At 46.5% G+C, this 19,925-nt stretch overlaps 1 protein-coding gene and 1 pseudogene across 1 annotated transcript; one reads left to right on the top strand and one right to left on the bottom strand.

Moving 5' to 3' along the window:
• Positions 1–5,209: 5,209 nt before the first annotated feature.
• Positions 5,210–10,761, bottom strand: LOC109756712 (wall-associated receptor kinase 2-like). Its single transcript, XM_020315548.3, has 3 exons — positions 9,864–10,761; positions 7,881–8,042; positions 5,210–6,397 (listed from the first exon to the last, which is right to left on the bottom strand). The coding sequence occupies exons 1-3, from the start codon at positions 10,756–10,758 to the stop codon at positions 5,409–5,411; spliced, it is 2,046 nt and encodes a 681-aa protein (XP_020171137.2). The 5' UTR covers positions 10,759–10,761; the 3' UTR covers positions 5,210–5,408.
• Positions 10,762–15,939: 5,178 nt separating this feature from the next.
• On the top strand, positions 15,940–19,084 carry LOC109756713 (disease resistance protein RPM1-like; annotated as a pseudogene).
• The last annotated feature ends 841 nt before the right edge of the window (positions 19,085–19,925 follow it).

The following is a 19,925-nucleotide window of genomic DNA, read 5'->3' as shown; positions in this document are numbered from 1 at the left end:
ACATCCGCCAGGTGCCGTTCTTCTTGAGCACGAGTACCGGGTTAGCTAACCATTCTGGATGAAAGACTTCAACAATAAACCCGGCCGCCAAGAGCCGGGCCACCTCCTCACCAATGGCTTTCCGTCTCTCCTCATTAAACCGCCGAAGGAATTGCCTGACCGGCTTAAATTTCGGATCAATATTGAGAGTGTGCTCAGCGAGTTCTCTAGGTACACCTGGCATGTCAGAAGGTTTCCATGCAAAAATGTCCCTGTTCTCACGGATGAACTCGATGAGCGCGCCTTCCTATTTCGGATCCAGATTGGCACTGATGCTGAACTGCTGAGATGAGTCACCTGGAACAAAATCAACAAGTTTAGTCTCATCAGCTGACTTAAATTTCATTGCCGGCTCATGCTCCGTGGTCGGCTTTTTCAAAGACGTCATATCTGCCGGGTCAACATTGTCCTTATAAAACTTCAACTCCTCTGCTGCACAAACAGATTCTGCATAAGCCGGGTCACCTTCCTCACACTCCAAGGCTATCTTTCGGCTGCCATGAACCATAATGGTCCCATTGTGACCCGGCATCTTGAGCTGCAAATACACATAACACGGCCGTGCCATGAACTTGGCGTAAGCCGGCCGCCCAAATATAGCATGTTACGGACTTCTTATCTTAACCACCTCGAAGGTTAATTTTTCCGCCCTGTAGTTGTACTCATCCCCAAAAGCCACTTCTAGCTCGATCTTACCAACTGGATATGCCGACTTACCAGGCACCACACCATGGAAAACAGTATTGGACTGGCTGAGGTTCTTATCAATCAACCCCATACGACGGGAGGTCTCATAATAGAGGATGTTGATGCTACTGCCTCCGTCCATGAGCACCTTAGTGCATTTATATCCCCCCACCTGAGGATCCACCGCCAGGGCCAGGTGACCCGGATTATCAACCCGGGGAGGGTGATCTTCCCTACTCCACACAATAGGCTGCTCAGACCATCTTAAATAGCGTGGAACCGCCGGCTCAACAGCATTCACAGCCCTCTTATGAAGCTTCTGATCTCGCTTGGACAGACTGGTGGTAAACACATGATACTGTCCACCATTGAGCTGCTTCGGATTGGTCTGCTATCCCCCTGCTGCTGTTGATGACCCTGGCCGGACTGCTGATTAAAGCCCCCTTGAACATTCTGAGGATTGGAATTTGAGCCGCCGCCCGGGCCATGAAAGCCGCCGGCGCCTGAGCCGCCGCCCGGGCCATTATTGCCATTGAAAGTATTGGAATTTTTTAAGGCTTTCATGATTGCGCAGTCCTTCCACAGATGAGTGGCTAGCTTTTCCCTAGAGCCATGCCTCGGACAAGGCTCATTCAACAACTGTTCAAGCGTTGGGCCTGACCCGCCGACGCGGGGAGGTGGTCTCCCCTTGCGCCGGTGGTTGTTACCTTGTGAACTGGTGTTCGCCACAAACTCCATACTGCCATCAGCCTTACGCTTGTTACCCCCCTGGTTCACCGGGTTATGCTGGGGGCCCTTGCCATTGCCATTCCGTTTTCCCTTCCCTGGCCTTTCATCATCCGACGCGGGATCCTTGGTACTATCAGAGTCGGCGTACTTAACCAGAGCCGCCATCAGCGTACCCATATCATTGCAATCGCGCTTGAGCCGCCCGAGCTTCATCTTCAGGGGCGCAAAGCGACAATTCTGCTCTAACATTAAGACTGCAGAGCCGGCATCCATCTTATCAGATGAATGTATTATCTCCTTGACCCGGCGAACCCAATGGGTTGTAGACTCACCCTCCTGCTGCTTACAGTTAGTCAAATCCATAATTGACATAGACTGCCTACAGGTATCTTTGAAGTTTTGGATGAACCGGGCTTTCAGTTCAGCCCAAGACCCGATAGAATTCGGTGGCAGCCCTTTCAACCAAGTGCGGGCAGTCCCATCTAACATCATGGTGAAGTACTTGGCCATTGCCGCTTCACTGACCTCCAGCAACTCCATGGCCATCTCGTAACTCTCGATCCAGGCTCCGGGTTGTAAATCAGCCGTGTAATTAGGCACCTTCCTAGGCCCTTTGAAATCCTTGGGCAGACGTTCATTGCGGAGAGCCGGCACCAGACAAGGGACACCTCCAGTCCTCGTGGGTATACCCGCATCGATAGAAGCCATCGAATAAGCCGGGGTGGCTGGTAAGCCGTCAACTGAGGCGCCTGCTCCGCCTCTTGCCGTGCTCTGTCTTGGTCTACCGCGTGAAAGGCTTCGTTATGAGCCATCGGATAAGCCGGGCCGTGGCCAGGAGGCAAGTCATTGCGTCGGACGTTGCTTGAGCCGGTCGCTGAGACCATGTGTCTGCTATAACTCGGGCTCCGGCCTGGACGAGGGGTTGAATGAATCCTGTCCCGGCTATAAGAATATGCTTCCTGTTGCGCCAGAGCCGTCTGAAGGAGTTCTCTGACCCGGCGGGTTTCAACCACCGTTGGAGAGTCGCCGTCGATTGGGAGAGCCGCCAGTCGCGCCGCCGCGGCGACCATGTTTTCTAACGGGTTGGCATAATGACCCGGTGGTATTGGCACGTACTGAGGCGGGGTAGTGTTCACCCGGGGAGGCCCCATCACTTGGGGCTGGATTGGCATTCCAGCTCCGGGCGCCGTGATCTCTGGCGGGTTACTGGGCCCCGCACCAGGCGTGTTGAAGAGATTTCGAGGATCGTAAACCGGAGGGAGTTGAGATTGGGCTTTTTGATGCTTCCTTCTCATGACCTCATTGGACGCGTTCTGATCCATCATGAGCCAGAAAGACTGTGCTTGAATCAGCTGAGTCTGAGCGTCGAGAGCCGCCCTCTCCGCAGCCATCCTGATCCCTTCTGCTGCCAGATCCTCCTTGGCCTTTGCTAGATCAAGCTTTAACTGTGCCACCTCCGCGTCATGCTGAGCTTGGTCCGCCGGGGCGACCGTAGTGGTCAACAGGACCGTCAACTTGTCTGTGAGATCCATCAGCACCTGAGCCGGTGAGGGCACAAGGCCTCCTGCCCCGGAGGTGGGGTTTTGAACAGGTTGCGCACTAGCCATGAAGATTCCAGCCCGGCTCGGTGGCTCAAAGGGATCCGGAATACTGTTGCCATCGGAACAACCCCTGAGCCTGCCATCTTGAAGTTGATACAACGAGTTTGACTCATCCGTGGATGACTCACCGTCAGAGCGGGCGGCCGTCTCATCACCCGATCCAGATCCTTCGGAGAGCTCTCCATGGACACATCCCACGAAAGCACGCTTCAAGGTAGGCAAAGTCCGGGCAGGTCGTGTACGTTGAGCCGTCTCGATGAGATCGGCGCCGAGGTCCGGCTCAGGGCCCGGCTCACCAATCTTTCCAATAAAGACATGGATTCCGCCGAAGGGGACCCGGTATCCGCACTCAATTGAGCCGACGCCGGAGCCCCAATTTGCATCATCGATGTAGAGCTTGCTGCGACGACTCTTGGTCATCCGGCCTACAGCGTATCCCTTGAGCCCTTCAAAGCTGCCCTTCAAGAACTCAAATCCACCGTGCGCCGGCCCCACGGTGGGCGCCAACTGTCGTGGAATTATCACGGCAGATGTATATCCTCGTGTTAGGACTTAGTCGTGGAGCCATCGCAGCTAGGAAGCTTAAAGGGGTTAAACGGGACAAGGAATGCGAGGGTTATACTGGTTCGGCCCCTTACGGTGAAGGTAAAAGCCTACGTCTAGTTGAGGTGTTATTGATTAGGGTTTCGACGACCAGGAGCTAAACCGTCCTGCCTGGTTATCGATTTGGTCTTACTTCTCCCTAACCCGCCGCCGGGTCGTCCCTTTATATAGAGGTTGACGCCCAGCGGCTCTCAGAGTCCCGGCCGGCTCATAACAGTGTCCGGCTCGGACTCTTAACTATTCTTGCCTTACACTACAAGTTTCACCATAACGGCGGTTTATCACTACGAGCCTTAAGCCATCTCCGGGCCTTAAGCCCATTATTGACCCGCCGTCTTCAAGTTTGGTACTGGGCTTCGCATGACGACCATTAAGAGTAACCCGACCCCTCCTGGGCGGGTGACTCTAATGGTTATATCCTCAACAGAGACCGAGCCGGTATGTGTATAAACCGGCATCGGGACTCTGTAAGCCGGCGGGCGTCGACCTGTGTATATAAAGGCACGACCCGGCGGTGGTTCAAGAATGAAAAACAACAACTCGAGACTCAGGCAAAGCGTATTCGCTCCCTGGTCATCAAAACCCCAGCAATTCCATCACAACTAGACGTAGGCTTTTACCTTCATCGTAAGGGGCCGAACTAGTATAAAACTCTCGTGTCCCTTGTCCGGTTTAACCCCTTTAAGCTAACCCGTTGCGATGGCTCCACGACTAAGTCCTTTCGCTAGGACATCTGCCGTGACAAACCCACGTCAGTAAGCATTAGTTTTTTCGGTCCGTGTCTAGAAACAACGTCAATAACTTTCAATCAACAGTCAAATTGAGGGGGGGGGGGGGGGGGGGGTATGGCGAAAACGGCGAAAGAGATCTTGGGGCGGCAACACGGCTGGGACCCTGTGACCAGGTGGCGGCCTTGTAGTTTTGTGCTTTAATTATGCTGTTGTTTCTAACGGAGTTGTTAGTATAAATCCTGGACTGCACTCGTGGGGACTGAAATTCATTTTATGTCTCGAGCTGCTAATCCAATTAACGTTCTCTTTGTACTGATGATTTCATTGCAATATGATCTTCAAACTTGGATCCTCATGTTGATATATTTTGACCACCTTCTCCGGTGGTAGTTACAATATTAATGTCATTCATTTACTAGGTTATATTCATTTAAGTTGCCAGATTATAATAATTTAGCTATCATAAACTCGCACTCGACCTCAAGGGCGTATGAGTAGGACGTTGACAACAGCTACACATAGAAAAAGCTAGTATGGTTCCTAGTACACCAAGCAAAACTAAAGTCATCGCAAGCTTATATGGGTACACAAAGAAAAAACTAGTATGGCTCCCTTGGAAAATTAGACGAGGTTGCAATTCAACAACGACTGTGTGGGTAGACGACGTACTAGATTTTCACTCGACTATTCTGTTTTGTATTGAATCATAGAAGGCAGGTGTCTCTGCGAAATAAAAAACCATTACATACTGTACTAGTGATGTACCTAACCCAGATATTGTTATGGAAGATGATGTTTCGTAATGATCACATTGAGCTCTGCAGGAGCAAGATTAAATCCCTCTTACAATATAGTTAAATCAGAAAATCAATCCATATATTTGGTCATATGGAACGTAAAGTTACTATAGTAGTACAAATTTCTTGGAACAAGAAATACAACAAAGGTTGACACTGATAGCTACCTATCTTATTCAACTTAACATACATGCCGTTGAAACTCTGATCCGTAAACAAACCTAAGGATTACGGGACCTATGCAACATGAGAAGGCGCCCTGCAACATCTGTCATTGATGGTCTTTGATCTGCATCAAGGTTAAGACACTCAAGAGCAATCTCTGCCAACTTGTTAAGAAATCCCAAATCTCCTGTTGTTGCAATTTCCTTATCAAAAAGCTCAGTCATGCTCTCCCCTTTTTGTTGACATTCTAGGAAGCTCCTCACTAGGCTATTATTTTCAGAATGAGTGGCGCTCTTCCTGCTAATGAGCTCTAAGATGACAACACCGAAACTATAGACATCACTTTTATCGGTCAATCGACCTGATTGTAGGTACACTGGATCCATATAAGACATGTCGCCTATGATGTTTGCAGTGTGGTACTTACCTTTTGCAAGCAACCTCGATATCCCAAAATCTGCAATCTTCGGGGAAAAGTTCTCATCAAGGAGTATGTTTGCTGGTTTAACATCACCATGAAGGATTTTATTATGGATTTGTGAGTGCATATAAGCTAGACCTTGTGCCGACTCTTCAAGAATACTTAGACGTACATCCAAGTCGAGAATCTCCTCGTTGTCTGCACTATGAAGATTGTCCTCCAAGCTTCCTTTGGAGATGAATTCATAGACTAGCATGGGGTTATCCACTTCGAGGCAACAACCTAAAAGCCTTACAATATTCTTGTGGCTGACTTGAGACAGGATGATGACTTCATTTGGAAATTGCTCCTTCTCTAGCACACTACGACCATTCGGTTTCTTTACTGCGACTGTAGCTCCATCAACAACACCCTTGTACACTTCGCCGAAGCCACCTTTACCAATTAGATTGCTACTCTTTAAAATTGGTTTGAGATTGTCCCTTGTGTAAATCTTAATAGTTCTAGCTTTCTCTAATGTAAGCCCACCATTCTTTCGGTAAAAATCTCTGGCCTTCTGCTTCTCTTTGCGAAGAACAAAAAAGAATGCGAGAAATGCCAAGACAAGAATGCCACCTGTTGCACCTACATGGACAAAGAAACATGCTTAAATATTGTAATAATCAAAGTTTATGGTCATTAATTAGTTTTCCATCAAACGTAACTAGTGTAATAATCAAACTTAATTTTTGAGTTTACACTTGGTATGAAGTGCAAGCAAATATTTTAAAATGTGTAGCAAGATACTTGCAAATTGAATGTAACCGTTCAATTAGTGGTTGTTTGGATGCCAAGAATTAGACGTGAGTTTTCAGAGGATTCTTAGGAAAACCAGTTTTAGTTAGTTTTTCTGTTAAGGTGAGTGTATACAATTCTTTGTTTGGATAGAAAACAAAAAGAAAACATGATTAGTCTCTCTTCTTGGGCCAGTTCCTCGAGGACGGCGTCGCCATGGACCAAGCGAACCACGCGACAACGGCATTGTCGAGGACGAAGCGAACCAAGTGGCGGGCTAGTCGGCTACGCAGGGCGTGCAACAGGTGGCTTGCCGCGCGACCCCGCCTCAACCGCAGCCGGAGAGGAACTAGGGTCTAGGGTGCAGAGGCACTACCGCCCGGCGACGGGATGCACGCCCTGCTATGTCAGGGCGGAGAGCAGTGCAGTTGGTGTGACGTTGCTGCATTCGCTGCTCTACTGAGCTCTCTTGTTGCTACAAATTTCACAAAAAGGAGGATTGGAATGGGCCTTCAACTACATCTCCATTCTCGTGCTGTTCAAGTGCATGTTGAATTACTTCCTTGCTGGTTGATTAACTTATACTCAGTAGTTAGTTCCCATGAACCTCCGCCTGGAGTGCAGCGACAGGAGAGATCAGGTTGTAGCCGTCGCCGGTGTACAGGAAGAGGAGTTTGTCGGCCATGCTCACCCTGCCCTCGGCGGCCGCTCCCATCTTGCCATCCCAACACGACGGCGGCCACGTCCGGACCCCTAGCGGCGAGCTCGCCAGTGGTGCGAGCGACTTCATTGATGTCCTGGCATAGAACGTTTCACCCTCCAGTGGACTTTCAGCGTCGCCATGGTTGTACCTGGGAGAACGTCGCAGTGCTCGTGGCCGACGTGTTCAGCCAAAACGAGTATATAGAAAAACGTCGATTAGTCGTTTTTCCATAAACTCGGTTTTTGGGCTTTTGTAAAACTTAGTTTTGCATATCCACAATTCTGTTAGACAATCCAAACAAGATTTTTGGTTGTTACAACTGAAATCGAGTTTAAAGGAAATTAGTTCTCTATAATCTACGTAACCAAACAACCCCTTAGGGATCCTAATATATACTATAAGATTGAGGATTGTCTTTCTGTTCATCGGGTAGTTTAAATTGTCTTAAATCCTTGTGACTTGACTTGTGAGTCTCAAACAATACGAATACATATTAGAGACAGTTGCAAGAATAATTTAACTAGCTCTGTGTATGTATTTTGGGGCGACTGAGAAAGAACAATTTACATAACTAAATTAGCACAAGCGATGGCATGAAAGTAACACATGTAGTAGGCGTATGATGTTTACCTATGGAGATTTGTGCTGCAAGTGGGAACTGTTGAGTACATGGTTCTGTTCTTGGGTCATGGCTCCGATAACCTGCAGGACATTCGCATCCGTACCATCCTTGGGTGTCCTTGCACACACCGTAGCAAGGATACTTGGCTGGATCTGCACATTCATCTATATCTGTGTCCCGGCCGCAAATTCACAAAATGAATATTATTCAGAACATTGGTCTAGAAAAAACATAGTTTTGTATGTTTTCATCTACCAAGGCTTTTTCAGTCTCAATTGATTTAGAAAATGTGTGATTTCAATTCAATGAAGAAAAATTTAACTATATATGTGGAAACAAATATACAAATTGCATATTCACCAAACATTGAGATTGTAATCAACCACCACTGCTAGTGAGGGCGATGCTAGAAGTCAACAATGACACCACTTTACGACCAGTCAGGTTTTTTTTAAGCAAACTATCAGTCAGGTGACCTGTCAGTGGTGAGTCTTTTGTCCTCTCCATGATGTCCCTCACTCATCTGCCGCTTAGATCGGCCCGTCAGTGGTCATATTTCACCACTAAGAGCATGTTTAACAGATGCCCAATATCTAACAATATTTAGATAGAGTTGGGCAAAAGACACGCTTCAACAGATCTCCAATGCTCAATATTGTTTGGGACGCCCCAAATACATTGAGCTTCTTCCAGTACTCTCCCAAAAAACGTGAGGCCCATATGTCAGTTGCTAACTCTATCACCCGACGCTGCCTGTGCCAACGTTGTTGCCCACCACGGCACCACCGCCTTCGCCGGCCACCGGACAACAGCGTTGTTGCCGCCTTCAAAGCCCACCGCAATCGTCGTAGCTGCCGCCACCACCCCAGAGAGAGAGAGAGAGAGAGAGAGAGAGAGAGAGAGAGAGAGAGAGTTGGATTTGTGAAAACCCCATCTCCACAAATGGGTCTATGCCAGGTTGGGTGGAGATGGGGTTATTAGGGATTTGCGAAAGCATCCATCCCAATAACCAAAAAACAGTTATTTGAAAGCCCCAACAAGTGATTACTGGGGTTGTTTTATTGAGGATTTGGAGATGCTCCGCCCAAATTAGCCACCAGCCAGTGATGACCACCACGCACGCCCTTACAGCATCACCAACAGTTTCCCTTCCCTGTAACTATTATTGTTTAGGGGGAGTTAGGCCAAAAAAGTGCTCCAACAGTTTCCATGAAACTTAAAAGAAAAATTAGGGGACCCGTATGATCAGCCCAACTCCCGTTCCATCTAGGGGAGATGATGCTTCCGGCCGGGCGGCGCTACTAGGATCGCCGATGATGGACTCCGCCGACCCTACCGCCCCTCTGGGCCAGCCATCGAGCCCGCTGCCCGCCCAACTGATCCTCACGGCTCAGGCTGTCTGCCACTTCCCCTCCTCGACGTGCCTCACGCGGCCAGCTGTTCATCGCCACGCCACCGTGCTGCCCGTCTTGCCTCAGCCCACCGCCGGTCACCTCACCGGGCTATGACACTGCCCCGGCCATCTAGCCCACGGCTAACCCTGCTGCCTTACCCGCCTCGCCCCGCTGCGGGGCAGTCCGGGCCAGCTTGATGGTTATCCAGCTGAGCTCAAAGGACCTTGCTGCAATTACAGTTTTGGTTTGGAACGGCTCGAGGCTGTTTTTCTTATTTTGAGGACCTAAATGTAATTAATTATTTACTTTTGTATGCTAGTTAAGAAAGAAATAGGAAGGAAAACATATTTTACCTGAAAGATGTTTACGGGTCCTGCTAAAGCCCATAAAACCATATTTTTAGGGGGAGTTTTTTTTATAGGTCTTGTTCTCTTATAACTCCGTGGTCCTTGTCTTTCTTCCAAACCTTACCCTCCTGCGGCCGGCCGCTATTCTTCCTTCCGTTGTCCCCTACCTAAACCTACCTTCCGCCGCCCTTTGCCATGGCGCCCCCTTAATAAATAAAATCGTAGTCAGACTAAAAGCACGGAAACTTACTGGTGCATCCGTCGACGACGTAAGCGTTGCCCTCGTAGCCTTTGGAGCACTTGCAGTTGTAGCCAGGTCCATTGGTCGAGTTGACGCAGCCACTGTGGGCGCTGGCGCAGGCGTCCTGACCTGTCTTGGCCGCTTGCTTGCATGATAGTATGTCGTCGGAGATGGAATCGTTTACGCGAATAGCCCAGTCCAGCCACACCGGCATGGTCCGGTGTGTGTTCATCTTGAGGTCGGACCGCTGGAAGGTGTAGTTGTTCCTGTCAACAAGGAAGGCATAGTCGCACGGGCTGTAGTCCATCATGGCGGAGTGGTCGTACTCGTGGAAGTTGAAGTAGTTGTCAGTGACCCCCAGCGGGATGTTGACGTGGCAGCACCCGACGCCGTCGCAGAGGCCGTCCTGCACACTCGCCGAGTTGTTGCAGAAGGATATGCACCCAGTCTGGTAGGCGTAGTTGCTGACCTTGGTCGGTTTGCTGGCTGCGTAGCCCATGGTGTTGCAGCCGATGACGACGAGCATGTTGTGCGTGCTGGAGATGCGGTAGACGCCATCATTGTTCATCGTCGTCTCTCCATAGTCCCAGTTGTCATAGGTGTTGGTTGGGTCGGAGGCGTTGTAGCACTCCCACCCGATGGGAAGCATCACCTGTGACTCGTCTGGATCCAGCGACAGCTTGAGCACCCGCAGGGATGTGCCGGCGAGCACAGGGCCACCGTTGATGCACTCGATCTCGAAGCCCTTGCGGAAGCAGCCGGCGCCGATGCCAAAGGGGTAGGGGATATCAACGCCGCCGCAGCTCGGCTGACACCCACGAGTGGTCGCGGGGGTTGCTGCTGTTGCAGCTGCCGCTGCACCAAGGAGCAGCAGCAACATTAATGGCGTCCACAGTCTCAGCATTGCTGACCGTATGTTGGTTTTCCGGCAAGAGTAGCGAGTGTTTTATAAGTAGCCAACCCTCTAAAAGGATGCGCCACATCTCCATCTCCAGCGAAACAATAGTCAATAACATGACAAAAGTTTCTCAAGGAACTGTGGCAAATAAAAGACAAGGGGTGCGACTCATGACCATGCTACGTCCTTCAATGTACCATCATCCACAAATCACAAATACCGTTCAGACATATATATGATCTTTTTTTACAGCTAATATATCCCATCAAATACGATAATGTAGCCGTTACATCGTACATGACACACGATAATGTGTACACACTAACTTGACTTATCATGTGTACACGCTAACTTGACTGCTCAATTATTGCAGTTGTTGTGTGTGTGCAAATGACTTGCACTACTCCTTGACCGTGATTGCAACCCAAACGAATTAATGCGTTTGGAGCCACACTTTCCATGTCAAGACAAGCACGGATTTAGCCTCATGGCAATAGTGCCTCTGCCTGACTCCATCCTCTATTAAATTATCACTTACAACAATTCAAATTCTTTATCATCACCCATAAATCAAATATTGGCTGTATACACCATATATTTAATATATCCCATCAAATGGGTTGTGCTATCTTATTTTCTATTGAAATAAAAAGGCAATAATATAGCCATTACAACATACATGACATATACAAGTCTGTCATGATTATGCGTAAACACTTCACTTCTCAAAGTACCGCGGATGCTGCGTATGCACCATATGCAAGTTACATTATGAAATGACCTCCACTCCTGCTTAACCCTGGTTGTAACCCAAACTAATTAATGCAGCTGGAGCCACACTTTATCAATCTCAGGATGTTGTGCCAACTCAGTATTTCGAAGGTTCTCATAGGGATAGAGTCTGAGTGCGTGTGTTCATAGAGTTGAGTGTATGTACATGTATACGAGCACCTGCATTTGTACTCTGTTTTTTTTTTTAAGATCAGATCTATCATAAAGATTCACCAGAAGTACAAAACACCTCAAACATAATAAAAATTACATCGAGGTCATTGGACCACCGAACAACAATTGCTTATCATAATAAAAAACCTAGAGCTAGCCATTCGTTCCATGTCAAGACAAAAGTCTGCCTTTGGTCTCATTGCAACGACGTCTCCCTACGTTCGTCCTCTATTGAATTATTGCTTACGAAAATTTGATTTGTTTACTTTCATGCATTTCACAAAGAAAACAAAATTACACATTCCACCCTAAACTTTATCTGAAGTATTCAGTGTTCATATCAGCACACAAAAACTCATCCAAGAGAATGTTTATCATAAAAGGATCAGCAAGCTCAAGGCATGTTGATGCCTACAGAATGAAAGACACAATAATATGACAAATTTTTTGCAAGAAACTGTGGCAAAGAAAAGTCAATGGCTAGATCAAACTCTTCATCAAGGAGTGGCCCCACTATCTTGACCATGAAACGTCCAACCAGATCCACAAATCACAAATATCATTGATATACACGGTCTCTTTTTATAGATAATGTATCCCATCAAATAGGATAATGTAACCATTACATCGTACATGACACAAGCATGTTCGTCATGATAATGTGTACACACTTAACTGCTCAATTATTGCAGTTTGTTGCCTATGTACAATATACAAGTTCCATTTTCAAATGACTCACACTCCTCCATGACCTCAATTGCATCCCAAACTAATTAATGCGCCTGGAGCCAGATTTTCCATGTCAAAGCAAGCACAGATTTGGCCTGATTGCAATAATGCCTTTGCCTACGTCCATCTTCTATTAAATTATCACTTATGATAACTCCAACTTTTGTCATCATTCACAATCATATATCGGTAGTATACAACATAGATTTATGCTAGTATATCCCGTCGAATGGGTTGATCCATCTTCTTTTTTCCATTCAAATAAAAATGTAATAATATAGCCACTACAACATACATGGTACAAACATGTTCGTCACGATTATGCGTACACACTTAACTGCTCAAAGTATCGTGGCTGTTGTGTGCATGTCAAAGTGAGGAATAGTTATTCTTCACCCCCCCCCCCTGTATTTTACCATCAATGCACTGTAATTTTACGTTTCATAAATTTTTGACTTATTCCTGACGTAAAAAGAGACCGTAAAAAAAATTATATGTTACGTAAAATTACAAACGTAAAAACATAGTGTAAAATGTACATAAACTGCAAATTTTCTTGTCTGCATGATGGACCTCTTACGACCTATATTTTTATTTTTTATGCCAAATTTTACGTAGTGAATCAATAGGAATGTAACTATTTGTATTCCAAATATAATTTAATTATGACGTGATCGTAAGATTACCTCGGATGAAGAATAATTTATGCTGCACCCTGAGTGATGAATAGTATCACTATATATATATATATATATATATATATATATATATATATATGTATATATATATATGTATGTATATGTATATACCTATATATATGTATGTATATATATATATACATATAAAAGAATTAAAGCTACTAAGCTAGGGCTGCTCCCATGCATTTGAAGTACTTGGTGTGAGTGCATACCAAGCTGACACGTGGCAGTTTTTTATTTAGTTCCCTACTGAATTGTTTCTTTGGTGTTTGCTACCGTTGCTCCCATGCATTTGAAGTACTTCGTGTGAGTGCGTACCAAGCTAACACAGTACAACACATATGCTTAGTTCCACAAACCCATATGAGCTGACATGTGTTGGATACTGAGCTGGTACAATATCTTGAGACTGAAAAAGTCACAACTGACGTCTTCGTAATCCACATGAACGTCTTCTGCCACTGAACGAATATCACTAGAGTCTAAAATAAACTCAGGAACATGCGAGCACCGTTGGCAACACACTACAACACGTATGCTCAGTTCCACAAACCCATATGAGCTAAGCCCACACGGTACAACACGTATGCTCAGTTCCACAGACCCATATGAGCTGACATGTGTTGGCTTTTAATTTAGGTCACTACTGGTTTTTCCACAAACCCATATATGGTTGACATATGAGCTGACATGTGTCAACACCTATGAGCCGGTCTCTCCTACCGGGATCATTTTGGGTAATGACCAACATTGACTCTCCTCTTCGCCAATCAATCAAATCAAAACTATATTACACATCACTCTCATCTTCGCCAATCAATCAATCCAAACTATATTACACATACTTACTGCAACTCTTCATGCGGGGCTCTTATCACTTATTATCGATTGTTAGCGGATGCCCCAGATGGAGATGTCAAGTTTTTACCACTGTGCCGGTTCACTGGACATTGCAAAGTTCCCTGTGTACATCCCTTGATGTTGCGTAAGTTTGGTGGGACTGCTTTGAAAGACTTGGCAATCTGTTCAAAGCTAAGGGTGCATATCCTTATTTCAGTGAACTGAAAGCACTGCGTGATGGACTGGATGGCCTCGCTTCTCTTCAGCATCAGGTAAACTTCCAATCCCTTGACATCTATACTTCCTGTACAACTGCACTGCGTTGTCCATCAGCCCGTGCAAATTCATTCACTACATTTCAGGAAACCCGTGATCATTTCCAATTGCTTCTGCGATCTGGCCGCTTTTCTCTCTATGCTCCCTCCACCAGGGCAATAATTCTTTTTGTACAGTACGCGATGGCCTTTGTGTGCCATTTTCATTTTGTGAAATCCCATGATGCTTTGCTGCTATTGTCTTTCGTATGGAACAACCCAACAACAATATGGCTGCAAGCTCTGAAACTTTGTGTTAATGGTTTGTCCTCGTGCATCAGTGTAGGACGAATGTGGAGACGAGAAGTGTCAACGGAACGTATCAAACACTCGTTGCTGTCTGCCCTCGTCACTGCAGCGGTCATCCACCTCCGACGACCCGTAAGCAAACACCGGTCGAGCCGCCGTCTCCCTCCACCCGCGGCCGGCGTTGGCCGCCATGTCCTCGTCACCCCCAGCCCTTGTAATCGCCTCGCTGATAAGCCACCGCCCATTCACATAGGTACGTCTTTTCCCCCCTTTTTTGGGGATTTGCTTAAAAATTTATATTGTAATCAAACCTACAATAAAAAGAACTAAAAATATTTATGTTTTCAACAAAATATTTACACACATAGGAAAATGTTTCCTTTTAAATAATGCTTAACTTCTTAAATAAAGCATTAAAAATGTTCATGTATATTATAATTTTAGTCCGATTTTAAAAGGGTTCGCACCTTTTTATGAAATCAGCAACTTTTTTAAAAGTGTTCATATATTAAAAAATGTTGACCTATTTAGAAAGGATGTTCTTGTACTTTTAAGAAGTGTTCATGTCTTTCAAAACCTGTTCATATATTTGCAAAAAAGATTAAATTATATGTCAATAATGTTTAATATTTATTTAAACAAAAGAATATGGAACAGAAAAAAAATGAAGGTCTATATATAACAATAAAAACTAGATGATGACCTGCGCGTTGCTGCGGTAATTTTGTTCAAAATGCATAAATGGTTTCTCGAGGAGATGTGGTAGGGTTTGTCGGCGCGATGACCGACCTGGTTAAATAACCAGGGTAGGCGGACCGAGGCCGCTTCAATGCGGGCGCATCGGCTGGAGTAGGCTTCTCGATCGACGCGTTCACATTGAAGTGGCTCCTGTCAGCCGTTCGGTCACATCGGTCCGATCGACACGAATGTAGGTAGGCGGCCGTCCTGTCACATTCATTCTAAGCGGGAGTGAATGTGCGACGAGGCTTCAGGAGCGGAACACGCGGCGACGATTTCAGATGGGGCCGCTCAGACGAGCACCTATGTGACAGAGGCCCGCAAACCTCCTACCGTTTTGCTTTTGGTTTATGGGGTTTTGGGCATCCAAACCGGTCCATGGACGTCTGATGCATGATGTGGGATGGTAACAAGTGTCAGGACGCTGATCAAATTAAACGTCAATAACGGGCCCTCCTCTCTTTGAAACAACATGCGCTTGATAGAAATAATAATTCTGTTTTCTTTAAAGAAATTATTAAAATCTTGCAATAATTTTCATCTTTACAATTTTTTAGGGGCAAAATAGAAAATAACACCCTAAACGCTGCAGAACAGAATGGGGGAAGGCCGAAGAGGAGTATCCAAATCGAATCTGGCGCATCGCCCGGGAGCCTCCCCTTCTTCCTCGCTCGTGCCGCCGCGCTTGTTGATGAGGAGAAATTCATGATGCTGCTCTACTTGTTTCGATGCTCATGCTATTGTCCCTGATGCTCTCGTTCGTCTCTACTGATTTTGCAGGTTCTTCTTCATCACATTCACAGCCAAATGAGCCGTCGACAGATGCGGAGAGAGGCAGAGAGAGGTTTGGTGGCTATATGGAATCAATCAGATCAAATTTAGGCGTATGACATCTGCTGACTGAGTTGGACTGCACAAAGAAATAAGGGGGGCGATCTGTGGATGTTGGTGCTCGAATGAGTATTCAGTGAGAGTGAGATTTGGTCACCTCTCAGCAACCATCATCTGGAAAAATAGATAACCTACCATGGCGGAGGCCGTTGTCGGCCCGCTGGTGGTCACGCTGGGGGGTGCGCTGGCAAAAGAGGCGGCGGTCTTTGGTGGGGCACTGCTCGGCAAGGAAGCCGCCGCCCTCAGGGGCCTCTTCGGCAAGATCCGCGACTCCAAGGCTGAGCTTGAGAGCATGCAGGCCTACCTGCAGGAGGCAGAGCGGTTCAAGGATACCAACAAGACCACAGCCATCTTCGTCGGTGAGATCAGGGGCTTCGCCTTCCAGATCGAGGATGTCGTTGACGAGTTCACCTACAAGCTGGAGGATTGCAAGCACGGAGGATTCGCTGCCAAGATGAAGAAGAAGCTCAAGCATATCAAAACCTGGCGCCGCCTGGCAGCCAAGCTCCAAGAAATCGATGTCAAGCTGAAAGATGCCAAGAGGAGGAAGCAGGATTACGCAGCCGTTGCGGGAATCGGCGGATCTGCTTCTGCTGCCAGATCGACAAGTCGAGGTCAAGCCCTGCACTTCACCAGGGATGAGGACCTTGTGGGAATCGAGGAGAACAAAGAGAAGTTGATACGGTGGCTGACGGGCAGTGGCGGTGGTGATTATCTGGAGCAGAGCAACAGCAAAGTCACCACGGTGTGGGGGATGCCTGGTGTTGGTAAAACCACTCTGGTTGCTCATGTGTACAACACGGTGAAATTGGATTTTGACGCCGTGGCGTGGGTAACAGTGTCAGAGAGTTACAATCTCGAAGATCTGCTGAAGAAGATAGCCGCCGAGTTCGGCATCGCAGGAAATATTGCCAATGTTGAGATGAGGCGCCTAGCAGAGTCCATCAACAACAATCTTCAAGGTAAAAAGTACATCTTGGTCCTGGATGATGTTTGGACTCCGCTTGTGTGGTCGGAGATAAGGAATGCCTTCCCTACTTCTAACTGTACCGGCCGATTCATTATCACATCAAGAAAGCATGAAGTGTCATTGTTGGCAACTAGGTAGTCTGCAATCCACTTGGAACCGCTGCAAGAACACCACTCATGGCTGTTATTCTGCAAAGGAGCCTTTTGGAATGCTGATGACAAAGAGTGCCCATTGGAGCTGCAGGAATTGGCTCAAAAGTTCATAGCAAAGTGTCAAGGCTTGCCTATTGCTGTTGCATGCATTGGCCGCCTGCTCTCGTGCAAACCACCAACTTCCGCTCAATGGGAGGATGTGTACAGGAATTTGGATTTGCAGTTGGCGAAAGATCTGATCCCAGATGTTCATATGATCCTAAAGGTCAGCATGGAAGACCTTTCGTATGATTTGAAGAATTGTTTCTTACACTGTGCATTATCCCAAGAAGATTATGTTGTAAAGAGGAAAAGGACAGTGAGGCAATGGATTGCAACAGGGTTTATCAGGGAAAAGGAAGAGAACAGAACATTGGAGGAAGTGGCAGAAGGATACTTGGCCGAGCTTGTGAACCGAAGCCTACTGCAGGTAGTGAAGAGGAATCATTTCGGACGACTGAAACATTGTCGGATGCATGATGTCATACGCCTTCTTGCCCTCAACAAAGCCAAGGAGGAATGCTTTGGTAAAGTTTATGATGGCTCTGCTGCTACTGGGGCATTCTCTGTTGAGGGTGCACGTCGTATATCGGTACAGGGGGGAAACGTTGAACAATTGAGCCGGTCTGGTGCAACACAGCTCCGTGCACTCCTCGTATTTGAGAGGTGTATCGATATTGATTTGCTGAAGCCTATCCTAACATCTTCGAATCTGCTGTCTATGTTGGATCTGCAAGGTACTCGTATTAAAATGCTGCCCGATGAGGTATTCAACTTGTTTAATCTGCGTTATTTGGGTCTTCGAGGTACGGAGATCGAAAGCCTGCCTGAAGCAGTGGGGAGGTTACAAAACTTGGAAGTCTTGGATGCTTGGGACTCTAAGCTGACATATTTGCCAAAAAATGTTGTAAAACCTCAGAAGTTGAGATACCTGTACATATATGTCCATGGTGCATTCGAAATTGGAGTCAAGGTCCCTAATGACATACAACATTTGGTAGGACTGCGGGCTCTTCAGTGTGTCAAAGCCACTCCGAAGTTTCTCCGTGAAGTTGCAGCTCTGACAGAGCTAAGGTCATTCAGTGCCTACCTCGTGAGAACAGAACACTCTGCTGACTTGAGCAACGCTATCATCAAAATGAGCCATCTTGTTCATCTCGTACTTGTCACTGATGCTGACGATGAGGTGCTGCAGCTGGAAGGGCTATATTTACCTCCAACCCTTTCTTGGCTTGGTTTAGCAGGGCAGCTAGAAAAAACATGGATGCATCAGCATTTCTCTTTTTGGTCACACCTTAATAGCCTTACTCGGTTGGAGCTATCATTCTCCAGTATTGATGAGCAAAACTTTTCCTGTCTGTTTGTGTTACATGGTCTGCTCTTTCTTGTGCTACTGAAGGCCTTTGAAGGGAAGCGCTTGGATTTTTACGCAGGGTCATTTCCGAAACTTAAGCATCTATGGGTATGGGGCGCGACACACCTCAACCAAGTGGGAATAGAGGAGGGTGCGATGCAAAACCTCGTCGAGCTATTCTTCATAGACTGTCCCGAGCTAAAGATTCTTCCTGATGGTATCAAACACCTTGCAGCCCTTGAGAAATTACTTCTGAAAGACACGTCAGAAGAGCTGGTAGAGAAGCTTCGGCAGAAGAGAGATTCAGATGAATGCAGCAAAGATTTAATGAAGATCAGCCACATAAGGAATGTTACAGTTGAACTAACGCAGAAAGGACTTTCGGAAAGGATTAGGTGATACATCGTCACTGCTACAAGGTGTTTGAATGTTTCCTCTACTCTTTTGTGCATGTACACAGTATTTTTTTCCGAACCTTATCATATATTAGCAGAATTAAACAACTAGTAGCTCCTAGAAGTGCGAATTTGTTACGAGCTTGTGAACTAAATCTAGCATGATCTTTCTTCATGTTGGTGTGTATCGTCGCCTGACTCCGTAGGACAGAACTGGTAGGGTCGATCATAGAAACACAAGTAACTGATCATGCAGGATGTTCCTTAGTTTAAAGTTTGTCGAAGTAAAAGGATGCGTCTTTGTTAACTCAATCTTTCATAGTACTTGACTAGTTATCCTAAATTAGGCAGCTTTTGAAAAGAAACAGATTCATTCACTTATTTTAATTATGAACAGAAAGAGATTCCTTCACTCCCTTGACTGACTGATTGAATTTGCAATCGTTAGCAGATTCTCAACTGTCAGGCAAGCTCAGTTGTCTCCTTGTTACCACGAGTTTTTCCCTGCCTTGGATCGAAAATGGCATGTAAGAAGGTCAGCTGTACAGTCGAATTCTTGAAGGCAGATGCATATCTGGGTGACTGCAATGATTTATCATCTGCAAACAATAAAAAGAACCGTGAGTCGGCGGACTTGGCAGTGTGCAGTCCATTATGCTCAAGGGGAGAACATGACGTCTTCTTCCATATTCTGCTCTGAAATGAATATTCTGCTCATCAGTTAGTGGCAGTTTCTGTTGCCACAAGCTTCTTCCTTGGGCACAAGCTTCAGCGTGTCTGCATCTAAGCACGAATGCAATGCATGCCTGTACCTGATGCTGATCCATCTTTCAGGCTCTTCAGCTTGTGACTGCTGATG

The sequence above is a fragment of the Aegilops tauschii genome, chromosome 1 (assembly GCF_002575655.3).
Source record: "Aegilops tauschii subsp. strangulata cultivar AL8/78 chromosome 1, Aet v6.0, whole genome shotgun sequence".
NCBI lineage: Eukaryota > Viridiplantae > Streptophyta > Magnoliopsida > Poales > Poaceae > Aegilops > Aegilops tauschii.
Note: the sequence above shows the minus strand (reverse complement) of the source record. Positions and strands in the feature narration are given on the sequence as shown.